General features: G+C 50.1%; 1 protein-coding gene across 1 annotated transcript in view; it reads left to right on the top strand.

The window, feature by feature from the left end:
* Window positions 1-24,465, top strand: part of ALDH1L2 (aldehyde dehydrogenase 1 family member L2) — a 44,205-nt gene that overhangs the window by 2,027 nt on the left and 17,713 nt on the right. Inside the window, exons 2-12 of the mRNA XM_077111893.1 lie at window positions 7,992-8,136; window positions 9,843-10,077; window positions 11,551-11,716; window positions 13,287-13,388; window positions 13,570-13,659; window positions 14,972-15,106; window positions 15,781-15,906; window positions 16,681-16,772; window positions 19,084-19,231; window positions 22,863-22,982; window positions 23,521-23,648. Coding sequence (XP_076968008.1) covers window positions 7,992-8,136; window positions 9,843-10,077; window positions 11,551-11,716; window positions 13,287-13,388; window positions 13,570-13,659; window positions 14,972-15,106; window positions 15,781-15,906; window positions 16,681-16,772; window positions 19,084-19,231; window positions 22,863-22,982; window positions 23,521-23,648 — 1,487 coding nt within the window. The remainder of the gene's footprint in view (window positions 1-7,991; window positions 8,137-9,842; window positions 10,078-11,550; window positions 11,717-13,286; window positions 13,389-13,569; window positions 13,660-14,971; window positions 15,107-15,780; window positions 15,907-16,680; window positions 16,773-19,083; window positions 19,232-22,862; window positions 22,983-23,520; window positions 23,649-24,465) is intronic.

Raw genomic sequence — 24,465 nt, 5'->3', positions numbered from 1 at the left:
TGCTCCTTACGTCTGCAGTTGGCTAGGAGGCATGCCTGCTGCAATGAAGGACGTTTGACTTAATTGGCTGGTGCTTAAATGAGAGACCGCAGTGTAGCACAGCCCAAGCAGCTCAGCATACATCATCTCAGCACTCGCAGCTCAGCCCAGGTCTTTGGAGGTGCAGAAAGAAATCACCCCGGGCAAAGTTGTTGGAACCCAGAGGCCTGGAGAGAAGGCCAGCAGAGACCATCCTGTGCCTTCCCACATAAGAAAGAACCTCAGTGGAAAGTTAGCTGCCTTTCCTCTGAAGAACTGACAAAATAAATCCCCTTTTATTAAAAGCCAATCCACCTCTGGTGTGTTGCATTCCGGCAGCTAGCAAACTACAACACCCCTATCACCAGCCTCACCCCACAAGCTTGCTCCTCTCCCCAGATCCAGGACACCCTCTTTCTGGCCTCACCTGCTGATAGGCCCCGTGTTGACATCCCTCTTTTTACAACTGTTTATCCTTTTTTTTTGTCCCAATTCAGTGGATTTGGGGGCCTTACTGAAGATCAGTTGACCGTAGATCTGGTGGTCTACTTCTGCACTCTTGATTTAATTCGGTTGGTCAGTGCTTCTATCTTTGTGCTAGGACCATGCTATTTTGGCCACTGGGGCTTTATAATAAGTTTTAAAATCAGAAAGTGTTAATCCTCCCCCTTTGTTCTTTTTTATATGCTTTTAGCTATTTGGGGTCTGTTTCCCTTTCAGGTGAATTTGGTACCTAGCTTTTCTAAGTCTTCAAAGTAGGTGGTTGGAATTTTAATTGCTACTGTGTTGAATCTGTCAATTTGGGGAGAATTAACATCTTAACTACATTTAGCCTTTGTACCCATGAGCAGGGATTGTTCTTCCACCTATTTAGGTCTCCTTTGATCTCTTTTAGCAATGTTATGTTGTTTTCTGTGCACAAGTCCTTTACATCCATAGTTAAGTTCATTCCTTGATACTTAATTCTTTTGGTTGCTATTTTGAATGGAATTTTTTCCATAATTTACTCCTCAGTTAGGTCATTACTTGTGTATAGACATTATTATATCCCATCACCTTGCTGAATTTATTAGCTCAAGTAACTTTGTTGTAGATTTCTCAAGATTTTCCAAGTATGGTATCATGTCATCTGCAAATAATTAAAGTCTTACTTCTACCTTTCCAGTTTGAATGCTTTGTATTTCTTTTTCTTTTTTGATTCCTCTAGCTCGTACTTCTAGTTCAGTATTGAATAATAATGGTGACAGAGGGCATCCTTGTCTTGTTCCCAGTATTAGGGGCAAGCTTTAGTCTCTCAGCATTGAGTATGGCGCTGGCTGTTGGTTTTTCATATATGCCCTTTATCATGTTGAGGAAGTTACCTTTGAGTCCTGCTTTTTGAACTATTTTTTATCAGAAGAGGATGTTGAATTTTGTCAAATACTTTTTCAGCATCAATTGAGATGATCATGTGATTTTTCCCTTTCAATTTCTTAATGTGCTGTATTACATTGATTGATTTTCTTGTGTTGAACCATCCTTGCATTCCTGGTATAAACCCCACTTGGTAATTATTTTAATGTGTCATTGGATTCAATTTCTGAGAATTTCTGCATCTATGTTCATTAGGACACTGGTCTGTAGTTTTCCTTTCTTATAGCATCTTTACCCAGTTGGGGTATTAAAATGATTTTAGCTTCATAAAATGAGTTAGGTAGTATTCCTTTTTCCTCAATTTTTTTTGAAAAGTTTGAGCAGGATTGGTGTTAGTTCTTTCTGGAATGTTTGATAAAATTCCCCTGTGAAGCCATCTAGCCCTGGGCTTTTCTTTGTAGGAAGATTTTTGATGACTGATTGAATCTCTTTACTTGTGATTGGTTTGTTGAGATCTTCTATTTCTTCCTGAGTCAGTGTAGCTTGTTCATATGTTTCCAGGAATTTGTCCATGTCATCTGAGTTGTCTAGTTTGTTGGCATAGAGTTGTTTATAGTATCCTTTTATGATTTTTAAAATGTCTTCAGGGTCTGTGGTAATGGCCCCCCTCTCATTTCTGATTTTGGGTATTTGCATCGTCTCTATTTTTTTCTTTGTCAGCCTTGCTAGTGGCCCATTGATTTTATTGATTTTCTCAAAGAAGCAACTTTTGGTATTATTGATTCTTTCTATTGTTCTTTTGTTCTCCCATTCACTTAACTTTGCTTTAATCTTTGTTATTTCTCTTCTCCATTTGCTTTGGGGCTAGTTTGTTGTTCTTTCTCTAAATTCTCCAGGTGAGCATTAAGTCCTAGATTTTTGCTCTGTCTTGTTTTTTAATATAGGCATTTAGGGCAGTAAATTTCCCTGTCAGCACAGCCTTTCCTGCATCCCATAAGTTCTGATATGTTGTATTCTTATTTTCAGTCATCTCCAGATAGCTACCCAATTCTCTAGCAATTTCTTCTTTGATCCACAGGTTGTTTAAAAGTATGTTACTGAATGTCCATATATGTGTGAAAGTTCTCATTCTTTTAGTGTTTTTTAATTTATATTATTTTATATAAATTTTAAAAAATTATGTATACTATAATAAAATATTATATACCACTATTGTATATATAATATAATAAAATATATAATGTTATATATATTGTATATATAATAAAATATTATATACCACTATTGTATATAATTCAGTGATATTAATTAGATACACAATATTGTGCTACCATCACCACTGTCCATTATCAAATTTTTTTCCTTACTCCAAACAGAAACTCATACTCATTAGGCAATAACTCCCTAATCACAACCATATTTGACAACTCAAAATCTTCATCAAAGACTTTCATGCTTACTCAGATCCAGCTTCATTACGTTGTGATCAGAGAAAGTGCTTTGAATAATTTCAGTGTTTTTAAATCTAGAAAGACCTGTTTTGTGCCCCAGCATAGGATCTATCCTGGAGAATGGTCCGTGAGCCCTAGAGAAGGACGTGTATCCTTGTGCTTTGGGGTGCAATGGCTTATATATGTCTGTTAGGTCTGATTCATTTATCAACTTGTTCAGCTTCTCTATTTCTTTGTTGATCTTCTGTCTGGTTGTTCTGTCTACAGAGGACAGTGGTGTAGTGAAGTCTCCTGTTATTGTTGAAACGTCTATCGATCTTTTCAGTTTTGCCAATGTCTGTCTCATGCACTTGGGAGCTCCTTGATTGGGAGCATAAACATTCATGATTGTTATTTCTTCTTGCTGAATTGACCCTTTAATTAGTACATAGTGTCCTTCTTTGTCTCTTATGATGTCTTTACATTTAAGGTCTATTTTGTCGGATATTAGTACAGCTACTCCTGCTTTCTTTTGGTTACAACTTGCATGGAAAATTTTTTCCATACTTTCACTTTCAATCTATTTGTATCCTTGTGTCTAGCATGAGTCTCTTATAAGCAGCATATAACTAGATTATATTTCTTAATCCATTCTGCCAGTCTGTATCTTTTAATTGGTAAGTTTAGTCCGTTAACATTCCAAGTTATTACTGAAAAGACATTTCTTGAATCCACCATCTTATCCTTTGGATTTATTTGTCAATAAAAAATACATAGATATTCTTTTCCCTCTTTCTCTTTTTGTCCTTTAAGTTACCCTTACTGGTATTCTTCAATTCTGTGCCCTCCTCCAGACCTTTGTCCGTTCCCTCTCCTGCCTTTTTTTGTTTTTGTTTTTGTTTTTTTTGGCTGGCACAACTCTTGTATGGTGTTTATCCTTTTTATGATGAAAAAATTACACTGGCCAGATATACGAGACAGTCCTCTTTATATAACTCTGCAATAGGAAAATGAAGCTGCACTAGTTTATCATGTATGCTGGTATCTTAAATCTTGCTTGAAATGGGTTTCTCTGGCACAGATTTACCCCTGTTAAAAGTGTGGTTCATTGCTTCTGACTCAGCGTCAGAGTCTGTTATAAGAGGTAAGGAGCGCACACACCTGCTCCCGGTTATGCCTGTGCATCTGCTGGAGCTGGGTGGTGAGGCAGCTTTCCGCACACTCAGTCTGCTCAGTTCTCAAATGCTAGAGGAGCTGGCCCTGCCAGGCACACTTGCCTGGGTGTCTACTCAGCGAGCCGAGCCTGGGCCCACTCCTACTCAGCCACCGTCCTCAGGACCAGGTCCAGGCGGGCCGGGCTGGACTCTGCCACCGGCGTCCCCTGCCCTCTCTGTCGCGTAGGGCCCCCGCCCTGGCTTCCCGGCCTGCGCCCCCTCGGTCGCTGTTCGCGCTGCTGCTGTGGCCTGGGACTCCGGAGGCCGTGCGCCCTCCTCCCGGCCGCGCGCAGGACGCGTCTTCGCAGAGCCAACGAGGGAGGCTGCCGCTCCGAGTGCGCGGCCGGGGCTTCCCTCGGAGCCTCCCCGCTGTGGGGCCGGCTGGGGACGAGTCGCTTCCCTCCGCCGCTGGTCCGGGAAACCCGGAGCCTGTGCCACGGGCGCGGGGCCGTGCGGGAGCTCAGCCTGCGGGGCCGGCGGGGAGGGCGCCCTGAGCCGCATTTCCTCTCGCTGGGTGCCTCCTGCCGGCTGGGTGCCGCCTGCTCGCTGGGTGCCGCCTGCTCGCTGGGTGCCACCTGCCCGCTGGGTGCTGCCTGCTGGCTGGGTGCCACCTGCTCGCTGGGTGCCACCTGTCCGCTGGGTGCTGCCTGCTGGCTGGGTGCTGCCTGCTCGCTGGGTGCCGCCTGCTGGCTGGATGCCGCCTGCCCTCTGGGTGCTCCCTGCTGGCTGGGTGCTGCCTGCTGGCTGGGTGCTGCCTGCTCGCTGGGTGCTGCCTGCTGGCTGGATGCCGCCTGCCCTCTGGGTGCTACCTGCTGGCTGGGTGCTGCCTGCTGGCTGGGTGCTGCCTGCTCGCTGGGTGCCGGCTGCCCGCTGGGTGCCGCCTGCTCGCTGGGTGATGCCTGCTCGCTGGGTGCCACCTGCCCTCTGGGTGCCGCGTGCCGGCTGGGTGCCACCTGCCCTCTGGGTGCTACCTGCGGTATCGCATCAGCGTGCATGGCAGCCGGCAGCGCATTCCGGTACGGCAGGGTGCTAACACTTGCTGCACAGATACTGTCGTCAGTCACTGCTCCAACGCGCCTCGTGCTTGTCCGGCAGCGGCCTTCCAGGTTGGAACTCTCATTACTCCAGTTTAATTGCTGAGGGAAAGTGAGACCCAGCTCCAGACCACACAGCTGGGGGCAGCTGGGCACTGACCTGAGTTCAAATCTCAGGGCAGCTGCTTGTAGCTGATTGCCGCCAGCTCTCTTCAACGTTTTGTCTTACCTTCTCTATCAGTGACACCTGTGTGCGGAGATCATGGCAATCGAATGACATAATGTGCAATGCTGGCACATCCTAGGGGCTCCTTAAGGTATTTCTCTTGTCTCCATCCCTCCTCCGCACCCACCCTCCTCAGGGCAGACTCTCCTGCGGGAAGGCACGCAGGCCCCAAGGCGCAGACACCCTCCCGGGGCTTCAGGTGCCCGGAGCCGCCGGCAGCTCGCGGCAGTGCAGCAACTGGGCCTGAGGTTCTCCCTCAGTAGATTTAGATGGACCCGGGAATCCCCATTTTCAACAAGTCCCCCCGCTGCTTCTGAGATGGACAGTAAATGCTGGGGCCGCACGTGAAGAGCCAGGGGGGATGGGACACCTCCCAGTTAGTTTCTGGGATTCTGCAAACTCAGAAACACAGAAAATCCGAAAATTTCAGAGTGTTAGAAACTCTCTGTGGCAGCTTCAGTTTAGGCATAAAGCCCAGAAAGTGTCTCAATGACGCATCTGGAGATACCAACTGGTTTCCTTGGGAGCCGCCCCTCGGGGGCACCAGGAGGATGGGGGCATCAGCGCCAGCCGCGCCTGGGGCAGCTCGTTTTCCGAAGAAACGTTTTAAACGCTGAAATCTGTTCTGGAACTACTTGTTGAAGTGTACCTTGGAAATCATTGCTTTTTCTTTCTTTTTCCTTTGTATGTATGTTATATTTAACAATAGAAACGTTTTTTTTTTTTTAAGTAGTGTTTTAGATGTCTTAAAATATCTGGCATTGGTGATGGTATGAGGTAAAGCCAAAATGTGTCAGTGGGCCAAATTGTGGGTTCTGTTTCAAGCCATAGCACTAATTACGCGGTTTGAAGATAGAATATTTACAGAATATGTTGATTTTCTGTTGAGGAAATGAAATAGCCAACCATTCATTACCTGTAGGCAAACTGTGCTGTTGCAGAGGTTTTTAATCTGTTTGCTTCCAAGCTTTTTAGACATTAAACCTTAAATTAGGCTCTGTTGGGATACAAATTTTGGCTGGGCTGGGAAAGGATTTTAAAACCAAAACCTTTGGACGAAGCCCTGGCATCATTGGAATGAGAAAGCCTTCTTGACCAAAAGGGGGAAAATAAATGAAACAAAATAAAGTTTCAATGGCTGAGAGACTTTGATAGTGTCAAGAGGTCATTCTGGAGGTTACTTTCACGCAGGCTTCACCTGGCGTCACGAGTTGCTGCAGGACGGCAGGCACCAGCCAGCGGTGCTGCTGAAAACCCCGAAGAGTACCCTGGGCTCTATTTAAGTGTCCATAAAAGTTTTTCTTACTAGTTTATTTTTTCAGAAAGTTAAAGCCTCCAGATTTCCCTCTGCCAGAAACGCCCTGAAACCCAGAGGCACAGTCTCTCCAAGAACATCAGCCAGTTTCAGTCTTCTGCCCAGAAGGTCACACCCTTTCCAGCATGAAGTTAAATAAGTGGTTATTGCCCAGATATTCCTGAAGACTGGAAGAACGATCGAATTAGAGGGAAGAGGTTTGTGTTAGTCAGGGTTCTCTAGAGAAACAGAATCAGCAGGAAACATCTGTATTTATACAGATGTTTTTATATTTAAACATAACTGTATTTATACAGTTTTATATTTAAAATAACTGTATTTATACAGTTATTTTATAACTTATAAAAGTTATAGAAGTGTCTCATGTAACCATGGGAACGTAGAGTCCAAAATCCGCAGGGCAGGCTGTGAAGCCGACAATTCCGATGGAGGGTCTGGACGAACTCCACAGGAGATGCTCGCTGGCTGAAGCAGGAAGAGAGCCTGTCTCTTCTGAATCCTCCTTAAAAGGCTTCCAGTGATTAGACTGAGCATCACTCATTGCAGAAGACGCTCCCTTTGGCTGATTACAAATGGTATCAGCTGTGGATGCAGTGGATGTGATCATGATTTAATTCTATGAAATGTCCTCATCGCGACAGTCCAGCACTTGCCCAACCAGACAAACGGGCACCACCACCTGGCCAAGCTGACACACAAACCCAACCATGACAAGGTTTAAATGAGAAATTTGGATTTAACAAATGATTATGATTACTGATTCATTATATAGATTTTTTTTTTAATTTCTAGTATGTTAGACTAGCCAGAAGAAACTATCTGAAATTGCTGATGTAATCCAGTAGCCTTGGTCTTTATTAGTGATTGTATTATTAGATAGCTCTTATCGTGTGGCTGTGTCACTGTAAAACCCTTGTGGCTGACATTTCCTTTATCCAGTGTATGGAGAGATGAGTAATCAAATAAAGACATGTGTGAAAATGATAATAGCAATAGGTCAGGAATGTGGGGGGAAATGCCCTTTCATAAAACATGGACAATAGTTACAGTTCTACTTTATTAATCTTTCATCAATTGTAACAAATGTAACTACTGTTAAAAAATAGAATTACAAAAATGTGTTGCCATCATCAATTGCACCAACACTTATGTTGGTGTGGGTGGTTGATGGAAATCTTGTATTTTATGTGATTATTTTGTAAACCCACAACTTCTCTAATAATTTTTTTTTAATTTTCTTCTGTTTTTAAATACAAAATATTAATTAGCTTCAAAAGAAACATACGCATGTTAATATGATTTTTGTAGATTTTTCAGGTCATCTTGCTTGCCTTAAAGGTACTGATTATCTACATGTTTTCCATCAAGGCTGACAGCTGTCATCACTGGGTTGTTTTGCAGGCTTATTTCCAAAACAAGCTGAGGCTGGCACTCATCGGGCAAAGCCTCTTCGGACAAGAAGTCTACCGGCGCCTCCAGAAGGAAGGCCACCGAGTGGTGGGTGTCTTCACCGTTCCAGACAAAGACGGGAAAGCAGACCCCCTGGGTGAGCACATGGGGCCAAGGGTCTGCCCTGGACTCTCAGCTCCTCGGCCCCTCGGCCCCGCGCCCTCACAGAGCCGGTCAGCGCCCTGTGCTCCCTCTGCACCAACCAAGGAGCCCAGCTGCCCCCGAGTTCTGCCCTGTCCCTCCCACTTGTCGAAAGCCTTCTCGGGCCATGTCCCTTTGCCCAGGTGACGTGGCTTCCCTGCCCCCCTGCTCCGTGGCTCTTGCCAGCAAGTCCATCACAGAGCAGCCAGGCCTGTGTTTTTTCTGAATCACGCATGGGGCTCCCTAAAGGTGCTAGGGCTCCTTGAGAAGAATGCCCGGTGCAGAGGTGCCAGTGTCACTGGGCAGACATTGGTGTGGGCCGGAGAGAAGGTGCCCGGGCTATAACAGACGCAGGCTCTGCAGCTTGGCTGCTAAGGCGGGGTGAGAAAAGAGCGGTCCCCAGCACCTGCCCCGTGGCGCCAGTTTGCAAGCCATCATTTTGTTGAGAAATGGGTGTAAAACAGAGATGGAAACAATCCCCAGTAGTACAGTGGGGAGTCAGAAGGAGTGACTGGCGATCTTGACTTGCAGCTTACATCTTCATAAATCAGCAGTTTGATGCTGCACACTGGTTGGAAACTGTGATCTGTGATGACCCTAAAATTGTACTGTTTTTCTAACTCAGAAGAAGCTGTGGTGGAGTTGATGCTAATTTTTGTTACCTCTTTTTAAAATTGTATTTTAACTTTTTAAAAGTCAAGCTAAAATTTAAAATAAACCTTTGGCCCAAAGCAAGTATGGATGGGAATTTCATCATGTGAGCTAGAAATTACCCTTGTTTCAGAAAAAGCTCCCTTCAGCCCCGGGAATCTGCAGGAAATGGCCTCCTGGGGTCGTCGCCCCCCTGGGGGTGGGGATGGGGCCGGATTCCTGGGGACGGGGCTGTTCGTCCATGGTTATCTACTCCAGACAGCTCTGGGGAAGGGGGTTTGGGGAGGACCATAGCTGGGATATCAGTTTTATTGTCGAATCGAGAGGCCCCCAATAATAGGAGCTGAAAATACCGGAGGAGTGAGCGGACCGAGGTGGCTGGCCGGGCCGTGATGACCCTCGCCTGGCCGCGGCTCCTGCCGGTCTTGTGCCGCTGGGAATTCTGGGTTCTACCTCATGGCCCAGGGTAGTTGCTTGGGCCCCTACTATCTCCACCGCCTTCCAGCAAGCAGGAAAGGAAAGAGCGGAGCAGAGGGCAAGCCCTTAACGCTTCCTGGCAGGGCTGCTGTGGGGAGTGGGGAGGTCACGGTCGTGACTCGCCTGGCCCCACTCTGGCGCTGAGACGCAGCCGCGCGCGTGGTCGTGGGACGGCCATGGAGAAGGTCGGACCCTGTCCCGGGGCGTCTCCAGACTGTCTCAGTGGAGAGCATTCCTTAAATGAGTCTCCTAAGCTTCCATCACCCCATTTTTCTTGGCTCTCCTAATAGCGTCCCATTTGCACCAGCTTTCCCCAGGCACCATCTGTCCATTTTCTTGCCAGCTGACGTTAGGGTGGTTGACGGTTCTTCCGCGGGTTATGACACTCACGTTGCGCGCACGCTGTTGCGCTCCCGGGTTTCTCTGTCAATGCGCCATGAAGCCGTGCGGCTGCGCTCTGTGGGCCCGCAGCCACGTGGGATCGCGGCACGCGTGTTTCGGGCACAGTAAGTAACCCCCTGTTTCCGTGCTCAGCCTCAGCTGCGGAGGAAGACGGGACCCCCGTGTTCAAGTTCCCTCGGTGGCGCGTCAGGGGCGAGACGGTGAAGGCGGCGGCCGAGGCGCACCGGGCGGTGGGCGCCGAGCTCAACGTGCTCCCCTTCTGCACCCAGTTCATCCCCATGGACGTGATCGCGGCCCCCGCGCTCGGGTCCATCGTTTACCACCCGTCCCTCCTGCCCAGGCACAGGGGCGCCTCTGCGGTCAACTGGTGAGCCGCGCCCTCGGGGTCCGAGCAGCGGGCGGGGGGCGCAGCGGAGCGCACATCCTGGGCCGGGCCAGGCCGATGCGGCGCTCTCGGGGCGGGAGCCGGGGCCTGGCCGCCCCCCACAGGGCCAGGGTGCGGGGTCTCCAGACACCCTTGGCCCCGCACTCCTTTTGCGCCGAGCAGCTCGAGCGCATCGCCGATTTGGGAAGGCCGAGGGAGCCGAGATGACCTTCATCCTGTTTTCTCCTGTTCGACTTGACGCGTCCGGACACCGGGGCCTACGACCTGCGTGTCGTTGCTGTTGAGGTCACCTGCTGCTTCCGGGCTGCTGCTGCGGGCAGACCCCTCCCCCTGGTGTCCCTCGGTGCCAATTCACGGAATAGGCAGAAACTCTGCTCTTGTTTGAGATGTGATGAAAAATACTTGACTGAATTTAAGGTTTTATTACATGAATTAATATCTTTTTTTGCTCTTGTAAATAATACAGCAGTGGATATCTTTGCACTTAAACTTGTTTCTCCCATTCCCCATTGTTCCCACATGGGAATCATTGGATCAAAGTCAATGGATATTTAAGAGCTTTCAGGCCAATTAATTTCTCAGTATCGCTGAGAAGAGCATTAGGCTGTCTGGTGTGGATGTTCGATGCGTGTTTGCATGACTGCATGTACGTATGTCTTGCCTACCTAGTACCTCAGAGAAGTAAAAATGATTTGGACGTAGGACCTGGCTGAGCCACCACCTCACACTCTCTCTGGGCTAGTGGCCCTGATAGGCGTTTCCATGGATTTGACCATTTGGCCAGTATATTGTTGTATATTATTGGCTCCCGTAGGCCCAGCGTTTCTCTGACGTTAGGATTGATGGAGTTGAATTCACCAGCTGCCTTTCACTACCGCTTATGTCCACGATCCACCCCTCAGTGACGTGCCTGAACCGCACAACCTGAGCTGGTCACCAGTTCCCCAGCTCACATTGCACTTGGGAGTCACTGTTCACCGGCCATTGCCTTACCTGCCTGGCGCAGGGCCAGGTGTGATGCAAGGATTGGACTCAGGTGGGCAGGACTCGTTGAGCCTGCAGAGAGGGTGACACCCGGGGCCAAGGAGTGGAGTTAGGATGGACCTAATGCGTCTCAGTTCCCAAAAATCATTGCTCTCAGCTAGCAAGGAAGAACAGAGATATCAGGGAGTTTGAAATCAACACCATTAGACATTGCTTTTGTGTGCGTGTATTTTGTTTTGGGGGTGCATGCGCTGGGAATCGAGCCGATGTCTCCTGCACGGCGGGCAAGCCGAGCATTGCTCTTGGCCAGCGCTCGCATCCCTTCTCTAGCCCCCAGCCCTCCTGGTAATTCCTACTGTAGTCCACTCAGTGCCCGTTTTCCATCGTGGCTCCCATGTATGTCCTGTCGCTGACTCATCTCTTTATGATTCTGCTAACCAACCCTTTCAATTGGTGTTTTTCTTTTCGCAGGACTCTGATTATGGGAGACAAGAAGGCTGGGCTCTCTGTGTTCTGGGCGGACGCCGGCCTAGACACAGGGCCCATCCTCCTCCAGAGGGCGTGTGACGTCCAGCCCAATGACACCGTGGACACACTTTATAGTCGGTTCCTCTTCCCTGAAGGCATCAAGGCTATGGTCAGTATATTTGTGCCACCAAGGAGAATCGACCAAATTCTTTTGAAGCAGGTTTTGGAAATATTTTATTGTGAATTTTCCCATATGAATCTTCAGTAAAAATATAAAGCTGAAAAACAGAATTTAATTTTATGTTTACCAATAGGGTGGCATATTAGAGTAGATATCTGAGCTTTTCTTAATTTCATGATCTATGAGGTTAATTTGTAGTTCTACTGAGAACAGTGATCAGATAGGTTACGTGGCAATTGAACTGCTCCGTTTACTTTGCCAAATACTTGAACGTCCAACCCTGTTTATGATGACTAATCATAAAGCAATACAGGGAATGTCAATAAATTTTGTTCTAACTCTGTGTAATTTTGTAGTTGAAATCAGCCTACATACTGGGGTGAAATCTGCTGTTGCTTCACTTATTCAGATGTGCTCTGGGTGAAAGGTCCAGTGTGTACACACAACAGAGTAAAAGTGTTCCCTTTTTAAACTGCTAAAAGGTTCAGCAAGTGTTCCCGTTGTCGTTTAATTTTTTCCAGAGTTTGGTGTGGCAGAAGGGGTTAGGGCTGGAAGGCACAGACGCAGGCACTGGTCCTGGAGCGGGGAGCAGAGCTTTGTCTGCACCGTTTTAGCTTCGGAAAGATCGGATTTAAGTCCCTCACTCCTCCCTTGTGTGACAGTAGGAAAGTTGCTTAGCACTTTTACCTTCACTTTCCTCACCTAAAATATGTGGAAAATGCCTCCTGACTTGTAGAGTTGCTGTGAAAATCAAATGAAATATTTTATGTAAAGCATTTGCCCGAGAGGCGCTCAAAAACGATAATCACAAACAAAATATTATTTTGTGTTCAGTAGCATTTTGTCTAGCCTGGGTTCCTTTAGCTGACGGTATCCAGGACACATCCCCAAAGGCACACAAACTCATGGATGGATTCTAACTTTTATTTAATCCAGTGTCCTGGGTAAGGGAAAAAAGCTGAATTAATTAAACACAATAATGTATCATTTTCCTGAATCATCATGATGAGCAAAGATAACCAGCAGTTTATTTATATTACAATTATATTCTTGCAACTTCCATTAAAGGGGAGATTGAAACAAGTCACTGTTTTTATCAAAGACACTGTAGGTTTACAGAAAGATCATGCATAAAAAACCGGGTTCCTATGTACCCCCCCCATTTTTAGTACTTTGCATTAGTGTTACGTGTGATAAAAGAATATTACTGTAGTTGTTCGATTAACTACAGCCCGTCGTTTTCACGCGGCTTCACTGTTTTGTACCGGCCCAGGGTTGTTTTTTGAAGATTTTTGTTCCAGCAACATGTAGACCTAAAGTTTCCCCTTTTAACCACCTTCAGATGCATACCCCGCTGTCCCCTCCGGGCAGCTCCGGGGCGCCGACCACAGCCCCTGCGCCCTGAACCGGCTCTGCAGCGGGGCGGGCGGCAACTCCCGGCTGTGCACACCCCGCCCGGGCGGGGGCCTGGGGGCGGGGCCTGAGGGCGGGCCGGGGCGGGGCCTGAGGACGGGGCGGGTCATCGAGGCGGGGCGGCGGTGACCGGCTCTGTCCCCAGGTGGAGGCGGTGCAGCTCGTGGCCGACGGCAGGGCCCCGCGCGTGCCGCAGGCGCAGGAGGGGGCCACCTACGAGGGCGTGCGGGGGAAGGACAACGCCCAGGTACCCGCGCCCAGCCCGGGACACCCGGGGCGCTCGGCTGTCATGCGCTCGGTGGCTCCCGGCGTCCCCCCACCCACTGTCCCCCCCCCGCCCCCCACCCGCCTCCACTCCCCGCCCCCGCCCCTGGCCCCCGGGAGAGGGGAGCGCGGCCACCCTGAGCGCGCTCCTTGTGCCTCCCTAGCTGCCCTGGGACCAGCCCGCCGAGGTTCTACATAATTGGATCCGAGGCCACGACAAGGTCCCTGGAGCGTGGGCAGAGGTCCAGGGGCAGGTACGCGCGGCCTTTCCTTCCCCAGGTGACCTCAGGAGTGACAGCCAGGCCCGGGTCCTCTGCGTCCAGGTGTGGGTGTCGGCGGCCGGAGCTGAAGGGACCCCCCTCCTTTATTCAGTGGCTCAGCCCGGGGCCCCAGGGCTTTAAGGGGAAGGCAGGAGCTTGCCAGACGCCAGACAGGGAGGTGGTGCCCCGCTGAGGCAGGAGGGGAAGGGGGGAGGACGGGCGGGTGGGGGGCAGGGGGAGGGGGCAGGGGCTGGGCCGGGACAGGAGGGGCCTCAGTCCCCACACCCCATCCAGTTGTGGGGCGCAGCTCACGGTCCCCCTCCTCTGAGAATGGCCCCCCGACGCCTGACGGGCTGGGTGCTCTCCCCCCCCCCCACCTGCTCTTCCTGGCGGGCACCTCTGTCCTGGACACTAGAAGGGAACCCATTTGTGTCCCCACCTCATGGCTTCACATCTGGATGTTGATAACCCAGCTCTCAGAAGAGGGGGTGAGGGGGGAGAGGGCAGGGAGGGGGCAGCGTGTAGGGGTGCGATCCAGCTGGGGGGGAGATGACCCCAGCGTGCCCCTGACTATGCAGCCCCGGGCAGGTCACTTACCTGCTTGGCCTTGATTTCCTCGCTGTAAAATGGGATAATAGCTTTGATTAAATGGGATGGTGCCTGTTAACCCAAGGACTAGTTACCCCAGCACAGGGCAACCCTTCGAGTGGTAGTGGGCAGTGGACGTGGGAGAAACTTATTACCACAGGCGCTCCTCGCTGGGCCCTGCTGTCCGGAGCTGGCTGTCCCTTCCCCACTGCACTGACGCGCATTTGCTCCTGGGCCCCCTCAGACCTTCCTCCCCCCAGACCTTCCCCTCCCCCCCAGACCTTCCTCCCCCCAGACCTTTCCCTCCCCCCCACTTTCCCCCAGACCTTCCTCCCCCCCCACCTTCCCCCCAGACCTTCCTCCCCCCAGACCTTCCTCCCCGCCAGACCTTCCCCCCAGACCTTCCTCTCCTCCATACACCCTCCCCCCATGGACTATAAAACTTGTGAGAGCTTTTTATTCCCCATCCCTTTGAACTGGTGTGAATAAGTAAGAAGTACTGGAAGACCCAGAGGCAGGCATTTTTCGGTCACACCTCACAGACCCTCTCTTGCCTCAGGCCATTTCTTCACCAGCCCAGCACAGCGACCTGCAGCCTGGGTGTCCCGTCCCAGGGCGATAACCGCTCTCTCCGGGTCCTGCAGGCCTTGCTGCTTGCACCTGGCCCTGGGACTGCCTTCTCTTCCTGAAGTCACGTCCAGGCCTGTCTCTTTACCAGATGCTCACTTTCTATGGCTCATCGCTGCTGAGTGGCCCTGTGCCCCCTGGAGAGCCGCTGGAAATTAGAGGTGCCAAGAAGTCTGGCCTTGTTACCAAAAACGGACTTGTTCTTTTTGGTAATGATGGAAAAGCGGTGAGTGTTCCGTCTGGTCACTCATGAAACAGCTGCCTTGGTCTCCTTTCACCGGATCTGTCCTGGGCATGGCTTCTGCAAGACGGGCTGGGGGGGGCGCACGTGGGCCCCCATTTCCCCAGGGCTGATCTGGTCCTGGGCCCTAACGGCGTGGGGGTAAATGCGGCCTTGGGCCTGGACCTCTGGTGTCCGTCCTGTGCGGGGAGGGTGGCGCGGGGAGCGTGCGGGGGTCAGCGCCTGTCGCTCCTGCGGCCGCAGTACAGCTCGGCACCAGCTCGGCACCAGCTCGGTGCGCAGAGCCCTCACCCCCCACCAGGAGACGGGGTGGCCCCGCGGCGCCCGCTGGGTCTGGAAGGTCCTCTCCGTACTCACGAGGCCCCTGCGTGGGCCCCAGGAAGGGCAGCTGCCATTGTCGTGCAGATTTTAGCCGGAACACCCGCCTGCAGCTGTCAGGTTTTCAGGGGCTTGTTATCTATGGTGAGATGCATCCACCCCGAACCTCACTTTCTCCTTTCTCCTGCTGTCATGAAAGCGCCATTTCAGGGCTTTTATAGGGTATTTTCCAAAGAAGCTAGTTCTTGTCCCTGCGAGCTTTATGAGTCCCTCTCCAGTCAGCCTCGCTTTCAGGCTGACCCGACGCTCACTGCACCTGCCCGTCTTGTGCTATTTTGTAGCTGATGGTGAGAAATCTGCAGTTTGAGGATGGAAAAATGATTCCTGCCTCCCAGTACTTCTCAGCACGTGAGACGGTGGTGCTGGAGCTCACAGCCCAGGAGCTGGAGGTGGCTGAGCTCATCAAGGTAGGCCTGAGACCCTCCCAGTGCCCTCCCCCTCCGCCTCCCTCTCCCCCTCCCCCTCCCCTCCCTCTCCCCCTCCCCCTCCCCTCCCCCTCCCCTCCCCCTACTGCCCTCCCCTCCCCCCTACTCCCCTTCCCCTCCTCTCCCCCTCTCCTCCCCTCCGTCTCCCCTCCCCCTATGCCTCCCCCTCCCCCCGGCCTCCCCCTCCCCTCTCCCCTACTCTCCTCCCCTTCCCCCTCCCCTCCCCTTCCCCCTCTGCCTCCCCACCCTCCCCTCCCCCTCCTTTCCCTTCCCCTCCCCCCTTCCCCTTCCTCTCCCCTTTCCCTCCTCCCGTCACTCTTCCCTCTCCTCCTCCTCCTCCTGCCGCATGGGCTGCAGAGGGGGCTCTGGTCCTCCCTGCTCCCTCCTGCACTGGCTGTGGTGGGAGCCCAGCCCTGAGCCTGCACGCTCCTGCACAGAATATACACTGACTCCACAGCCACCCTAATGACCCGGGCAGTTCCAGGCTGGCCAGAGGGGGGCGCCTTTGGGGACCCAGGCTGGGCATCTTCAAGGCCACCCTGGGGGCCAGCTCTATTCCGTACCCAGAATGGAAGAGAGCCTGGAGAGCTGCCAGGAGGAGGCTTTGCACGGCTGCCTGGAGGGCTGCCAGGAGGAGGCTTTGCACGGCTGCCTGGCAGGGCTGCACTGCCCACAGAGGCTGAAACCTGGCCGAGCTATGGCCTCTGCCCTGGCCGCCAACCGGATGCTCCCGCATGGGTCTCCCGTTTGGTGCAGGGCATCTGGGCTGGAATTTTAAGCAACATCCCTGTTATTGAAGACTCAACAGACTTCTTCAAGTCTGGAGCGAGCTCCATGGATGTGGTCAGGTAAGACCCTCCCCGTCGGCTCAGCCCCCTTTCCTGGCTCCCACCTTTGAGAATCAAATGCACATCTTCTGTTCTGGGTTCCGTTGCTCCTCAGTACCTGGCTGCTGCATCTCTCTCCCCTTCTCTTCTTTTCCTTCATGGTTGCACACCTGCACTTGTTCCTTTGTTTGTTGATTCTGTATTCCTTGTATACCCCAGTGTTCTTGTTTGCTAAAGCTGCCAGAATGTGATATACCAGAAACAGAACAGCTTTTAAAAAGGGACATTTATTAAGTTGCAAGTTTATAGTTCTAAGGCTGTGAAAATGTCCAAACTAAGGCATCCAGGGAAAGACAGCCCAACTCAAGAAAGGCCTGTGGGTCTGGTACAGCTCTGTCAGCTGGGAAGGCACGCTAGCTTTCCTGTCTTCTGGTTTCAAAGGACTTCCCTGGGGGAGTTTTCCTTCTGCGTCTCCAAAGGTCTCTGGCTGTGTGGGCTCTGTCTATTCTAAGCTTTTTCCAGAAGGGTTCCCTGTTATGGGCTTCAGTGAGCAACCCCATCTGGAATGGGTGGAGACACATCTCCGTGGAAACCATCTAATCAGAAGTTACCACCCACAATTGGGTGAGTCACATCTCTATGAAAACAACCAAAAGCTCCCACCCAGCAGTACTGAATGAGGATGGAAGGACGTGGCTTCTCTGGGGTCCACAACAGATTCAAACCAGCACACCCAAAAAACTCATGCCTCCCGATATTTTTTCTTCCTCTTTAAAATCTGTCCTTGTGTTGTTTGGCTTAATATTTTTTCCCTCCAATGCAACACTGGAACTGGGACACTCCAAAGGGAGATGTGTGAGGATGTCAGGAATTTCCTGTGAAGACTGATCCAGAACATGTGACATTCATTGCACTTCCCTCAGAATTTTTTTCTCCTACTCCCTCAAATTACCTGTAAGAGCTGGAATGAGCGTTTCAGGCTATTTGCAAATGGAGCATCACCCTGCAATCAGAATTACTGCACAGAGGTTTATAGCAAGCCCAAACGCCTGAGAAAACCTTTTGTGGCAAGAAAAAGTGTGCCAGGATTGGGATGGTGCAGAGTTCTGCGGCGGTGGTTTTCCTCTGAGCAGCTGGGATGAGGAGGTAGCGGGAACTAAGCAGGGCAGTGGGGTCGTTCAGCGGTGGCTGCAGGGAGCAGGAGCTCAGGGAGCCAGAGCCACCAGCAGCCACTCCATGTTCAGGCGGAGAGTCTCCTCCCCTCGACTCCTTTGTGTGACAGAGCGGGAGTTCTAAACGAATATTCTGTTTATTCACCCAGTCACTCTTTTATCTTTCAGTTTATTGAACGCCTGCATGTCAAGTACACAGTTTTAGGCGCGGGGTTCTAGTCACGGACAAAGCAAAGTCCCTCCCCTCCTGGAGTTTTTATTCCAGGCATTGAAAGTGGTCACCAATAGTACACAAACAGGATTTTCAGAAGTCAAGAGTTTGACAGATTTTTCAGCTATGATCCGTGAATTATGAGAAAATCCTAATTTGCTCAATTAAATATTTCAATACTGTCCAATTAATAGAATATTTTTTGCAAGGCAAAAATTTCCTGCAGGAAACAGTCGTTCCCTAACTGAGGTCTGACTTAGCTGAACCATCCCATGTTATTACCTCAAACTACCAATCCCGCTCATCTCTCTTAGAGAATAAGTGATTTTAACAACCACCGTGCCGTGGCAGGCTTTCTGCAGTGTAGCTAGTACCCAATTGCTAGTCAGGAAGTGCTAAATAACAGCTGTAATTTGACAAATTAAAGGTAAAAATCAAAGGATTGAGAGGGCTTCAAAAATTATGTGAAAATTTGAAACATGTAATACAAACAATATCTGTTTTATCCTTGTACATGATCTAGAGAAAATATTCTACAATATGACTTTGGTTTCTCATATACATATTTTTTCCTGTAGTTAGGGAGTTTCTTTTATTTATTTCTTGTTTCTTGAAAACATTTGAAAGGAAAGGAATTGACCTTATGCGCCCCTTAGAATTGTGCTTATAAGTACTGACAGTGTTTTCCCTTGACTTCTTTTATTTTTAGCCATGTGTAAAGTTAAAAACAAAACAAAAAATTGCCACTTTCCTTCAAGACATATTTTAAAGTTTTCTTTCCCTCAGTCTCATCAGCGTCTCTGATTATTATCACAAAACATCTTGTAAGATATAACCAGTCCTGTGATGTAATTCTTACTTCAAAACAACTTAACAACAAATGCTACCAGTACAATTCCTGTAAACCTTTCTGAAAATGACCGTAACGTGAGCTGGTTCTTATTTTAAGGTTGGTTGAAGAGATCAGACAGAAATGTGGTGGGCTTCGCTTACAAAATGAAGATGTTTATATGTACACCAAGTTTGAAGATTTCATTCAAAAGGTGGTGAGGAAACTGAGGGGAGAGGATCAAGAAGCGGAGTTCATAGTGGATTATGTAAGATTTACCTTAGTGCTTCAGATTTAAGTCATTACGAGCCATGCTTTTTTCTTTAAATAATAGCCTTACTGAAATAATTCATAAACCATAAAATCCACCCCTTTGAAATGTACAGTTCAGTGGCTTTTATGCATTTACAGAATTGTGCAACCCTCGCTTGTATCTAATTTTAGAACATTTTCATCACCCCCAGGGGAAACCAGCATCTATTGGCACCTGTTAACTTCTATTAGCATCTACTAGCCATCACTCTCCTTCCCGCTTCCTCTAAGCCTTGGCAACAACTAACCTGCTTTTTGTCTCTGTGGATTTGTGTATACTGGTAATTCACATGGAGTCATTCATGTAAATGTCGGGTTTCTTTCAGACAATGTGACATTTTCACGGTTCAGTCATGCGGTAGTGTGCCTCATTCCTCTTTGTGACAGAATAATAGTCCATTTTGTGGGTTAAGGTTAGCTCTGCTGCCCTGGGCATGTGTTTTCAGTTGTCTTGGGTATACACCTACATTATAGGCTAACTCTGTGTTTAACTTTCTGAGGAGCTCACAGATTTTTTCAAGGCAGCTGCACCATCTGACATTTCCGCCCGTACCCGAGGTGCCCGGGTCTCCAGCCCTCGCCCACACATGCTGTCACATTTTTATTCTAGTTATCCTGTGGGTGCGAAGGGAAGGTCTCGTGGTCTCAGCTTGCATTTCCATAGGGGCTTAGGATGTGGAGCATCTTTTCCTCCCTTCCTGGGTTTGCATTTCTTCCTTGGAGCAATGTCTGTCCATTGCTCTTTTGCCCATTTTTAATTGGATTATTTATCTTTTTGCTTTGTTGTAAAAGTGCTTTATATAGTCTCAGTAGTTGTCCTTTATCATGATCTGCAAATATTCCTTCCATTTCACTTTCTTCACTTTCTTGATGGTGCTCTTTAAACAAACAAAAAATAATTTTTGATCAAGTCCAATTTGTCTATTTTTGTTGTGTTGTTTGTGCTTTGAGTTTTATATATAAAACATTGCCTAATTCAAAGCCATAAAAATTTACTGTTATGCTTTCTTCTGAGAGCTTTATAGTTTAGCCTTTACATTTAGTGCTTTGATGCATTTTGAATTCATTTCAAAGTGTGGTGTAAAGTAAAGGTTGAATTTTCTGTTCTTTTGCATGTAGTTGTCAGTTGTTCCAGCACCCTCTGTTGAAAAGATGGTTCTTTCTCTTATTGAGTGATCTTGGCACCTTTTTGAAAATCGTTTGGTCATAAATCAGAGGGTCTATTTCTGGACCCTCCGTTCTAAATGGGGTCTGCTCTGTCTGTCCTTGTGCAGATGCTGCTGTGTCTTGAAATGAATACTTGTGTGGGGAGGGGAAGATGCCCTCTTGCTACTGTGTTCTTTTAAAAGCATTATCAGTTTCTCATATGAAATGCTTTTTAAATCGTTTACTTTTCTTTTTACTACTTTGGAGGGACACGAAGCTTTGAGTCCAGTAGTGCTCTTTCACGTACATTATTCAGAGACATGGAGGTGGGGGTCCCACCCCCATTCCCAGCTGAAAAGTCTTAGGCTTGTGGAAGTCAATTAACTCACCTCAGTCTACTTGCTGGGCGGTGGTACAGAACACAGTTTGGCCAACATATTTGTAACTGAGAGAAAATTAAAATAGGAGAAAGTTTCTTTCTTCAGTAAGAAAGTATAAAAATGTCAAAAGCATTTTCAAAGGTTTAAGTGAAACCAGCGGCTGCGCTCGTCTGTGCTTCCACTAGAGGATGGCGCTTCGCTCTTGGGGAGCTCGTCCCCCGGGGAGGAAACGCTGAGCCCTGGGCCTGGACTGGGCCCCAGACCTGGACTGAGCCCCGGGACTGGACTGAGCCCCAGACCTGGACTGAGCCCCGGAACTGGACTGAGCCCCGGGCCTGGACTGAGCCCCGGGACTGGACTGAGCCTGGGACTGGACTGAGCCCCACACCTGGACTGAGCCCCAGACCTGGACTGAGCCCCGGGACTGGACTGAGCCTGGGACTGGACTGAGCCCCAGACCTGGACTGAGCCCCGGGACTGGACTGAGCCCCACACCTGGACTGAGCCCCAGACCTGGACTGAGCCCCAGACCTGGACTGAGCCCCGGGACTGGACTGAGCCCCGGGACTGGACTGAGCCCCAGACCTGGACTGAGCCCCAGACCTGGACTGAGCCCCAGACCTGGACTGAGCCCCAGACCTGGACTGAGCCCCGGGCCTGGACTGAGCCCCAGACCTGGACTGAGCCCCGGGACTGGACTGAGCCCTGGGCCTGGACTGAGCCCCGGGACTGGACTGAGCCCCGGGACTGGACTGAGCCCCAGACCTGGACTGAGCCCCGGGCCTGGACTGAACCCCGGGACTGGACTGAGCCCCGGGACTGGACTGAGCCCCGGGACTGGACTGAGCCCCAGACCTGGACTGAGCCCCAGACCTGGACTGAGCCCCAGACCTGGACTGAGCCCCAGACCTGGACTGAGCCCCGGGCCTGGACTGAGCCCCAGACCTGGACTGAGCCCCGGGCCTGGACTGAGCCCCAGACCTGGACTGAGCCCCGGGACTGGACTGAACCCCGGGACTGGACTGAGCCCCAGACCTGGACTGAGCCCCAGACCTGGACTGAGCCCCAGACCTGGACTGAGCCCCGGGCCTGGACTGAACCCCGGTACTGGACTGAGCCCCGGGACTGGACTGAGCCCCGGGCCTGGACTGAGCCCCAGACCTGGACTGAGCCCCGGGCCTGGACTGAGCCCCAGACCTGGACTGAGCCCCGGGACTGGACTGAACCCCGGGACTGGACTGAGCCCCAGACCTGGACTGAGCCCCGGGACTGGACTGAGCCCCACACCTGGACTGAGCCCCAGACCTGGACTGAGCCCCACACCTGGACTGAGCCCCAGACCTGGACTGAGCCCCGGGCCTGGACTGAGCCCCAGACCTGGACTGAGCCCCAGACCTGGACTGAGCCCCGGGCCTGGACTGAGCCCCGGGCCTGGACTGAGCCCCGGGACTGGACTGAGCCCCGGGCCTGGACTGAGCCCCAGACCTGGACTGAGCCCCGGGACTGGACTGAGCCCCACACCTGGACTGAGCCCCAGACCTGGACTGAGCCCCGGGCCTGGACTGAGCCCCAGACCTGGACTGAGCCCCGGGCCTGGACTGAGCCCCGGGCCTGGACTGAGCCCCGGGACTGGACTGAGCCCCGGGCCTGGACTGAGCCCCGGGACTGGACTGAGCCCCAGACCTGGACTGAGCCCCGGGCCTGGACTGAGCCCCAGACCTGGACTGAGCCCCAGGACTGGACTGAGCCCTGGGCCTGGACGAGCCCTGGGGAGGAAACCCTGAGCCCCGGGCCTGGACTGAGCCCCTGGCCTGAGGTCCTGAGCCCCAGGCCCAGCCCAGCCCGAGCGCTTCTGCTGTCGCAGGTGCCCCTCCCACCTGCAGTGGCCGCTGGGCACCAGGCGGACGGAGCTGACACAGAGTGTGTCTCTTCCGGGCAGTAGAAGCTAGGACCCAACTTAACTTCTTTCCCTGTGTGACCGAGTAAGCCTCTTTACTGCTATTTGGCATCACGTGGAGAGCGTGGAAATCCAGCCAAACTGTTCACGTGGATCTCGCTCAGGTTTCAAAGGAGGTGAACGGAATGACGGTGAAAATGCCACATCAGTGCTTCATAAACGGGGAGTTCGTCGATGCTGATGATGGACAGACGTATGACACCATCAGCCCAACAGATGGGTCTGTGAGTAGCTTGAGTGGCTGAAGCCACCGCTCTCTAGGTCAGCTCAGGCCTCGCCGCACTCAGTGCCCGGCTGCAAGCGCTCAGTCAACTCGCATTCCAGGCACTTTTTCAACCATTCAGTCCCGTATTGGCTGCTGTTAACTAAACTAATTTATTTAATAGAACAATACTTGTGAAGGATTTAAGCATAACTGTGCCTATAAACCCAGGAGGCACCCCCGCACACACGTACACACAGAGCTATACGGGAGGAAGATTTTCAGATGTTGCAAAGAAATTCAGCTTTCCTATGGCACTAAGAAAAATTATTCTTCTTTCTAAACATCTTAGTGTAATGTGAGATAAATGACATTTCAAGTACCTAATTTTCATGTTAAAATGGTTTCTTTTTCCTCATTACTGAGTATATTAATTTTCCATCATAAAATTATTTGGATTTTGTAGGCACTATTCTATTTTTCCTATTAATATAATATGATTTCCTGGAAGCATATTTATATATCCCTTATGTAACCAATTTTTGCTTATCTTGAAATAGCCAATATGCAAGGTATCCTATGCTTCTTTAGCGGATGTTGACAAAGCAGTAGCAGCAGCAAAAGATGCTTTTGAAAATGGAGAATGGGGAAAAATGAATGCAAGAGACAGAGGGAGACTGATGTACAGGTATGTTTTTGAAAAAGGCAAGTCTGTTAGCTTTTGATAGCCTTTGTATATCAGCTAAGATTGACAAGATTTTAAAAATTTCTTCAAAACTATTCTAGTATGCACTTACTATACTCTGTTACTTGCACTTTATAAATCTAATATATGAACCACTGATTGTATACTTTGGGTGATAATATGGCCTATGATTCTATCTCAGTACAATTGCATTTAAAAATATTTTTAAAAATCCAATATATGCAAGTATTAATCAGGAGCCTGATGGGAAAAGGAGTGAAGGGACTGCTTACAAAATTGGGAGCAAGGTCCAGGGAATTCAACAAGGGTGATAAAACTGCCGGCCAGGCTGGCAGTGGAGAGGGAGGTGCTGGGCTCCAAGGCCTAAGAGATGGAGAGGGAGCGGTTACCACCATGTGCAAACTGTGGTGTTGCTTCCTGTTGAAACAGAGCTCGAAGGATATTAAGGAATGATGAGAAAGAGAGAAAGAAAGGAAGAAAAGAAAGACAGACACAAATGGGTTCAGGGGGTCTGAAGCTTAATTCTACATCAGACATCAGACAACTTTATTCTCAACCAGATCCTGGTTATATACCACAGGATGTCAATAGACATGCAGGCATTTCCTGAGGGAACAAAGTTCTTATCTTTCAGTGTTCTTCATACTTAACATAACCATTTGGGGTAAACATTCTCTTCCTCCCAGACTGCTCTACATAACAATCTCCACAGTTTACTGCCACCATCCTGAGGCCAGCTGCTTCCAACAAATTCTGCAGGTCTTGTTTTAACCCTTGGCTCCTACCCTGTTGGCAGCGC

The sequence above is a fragment of the Tamandua tetradactyla genome, chromosome 7, assembly GCF_023851605.1.
Source record: "Tamandua tetradactyla isolate mTamTet1 chromosome 7, mTamTet1.pri, whole genome shotgun sequence".
In the NCBI taxonomy this organism is placed as follows: Eukaryota; Metazoa; Chordata; class Mammalia; order Pilosa; family Myrmecophagidae; genus Tamandua; species Tamandua tetradactyla.
Note: the sequence above shows the minus strand (reverse complement) of the source record. Positions and strands in the feature narration are given on the sequence as shown.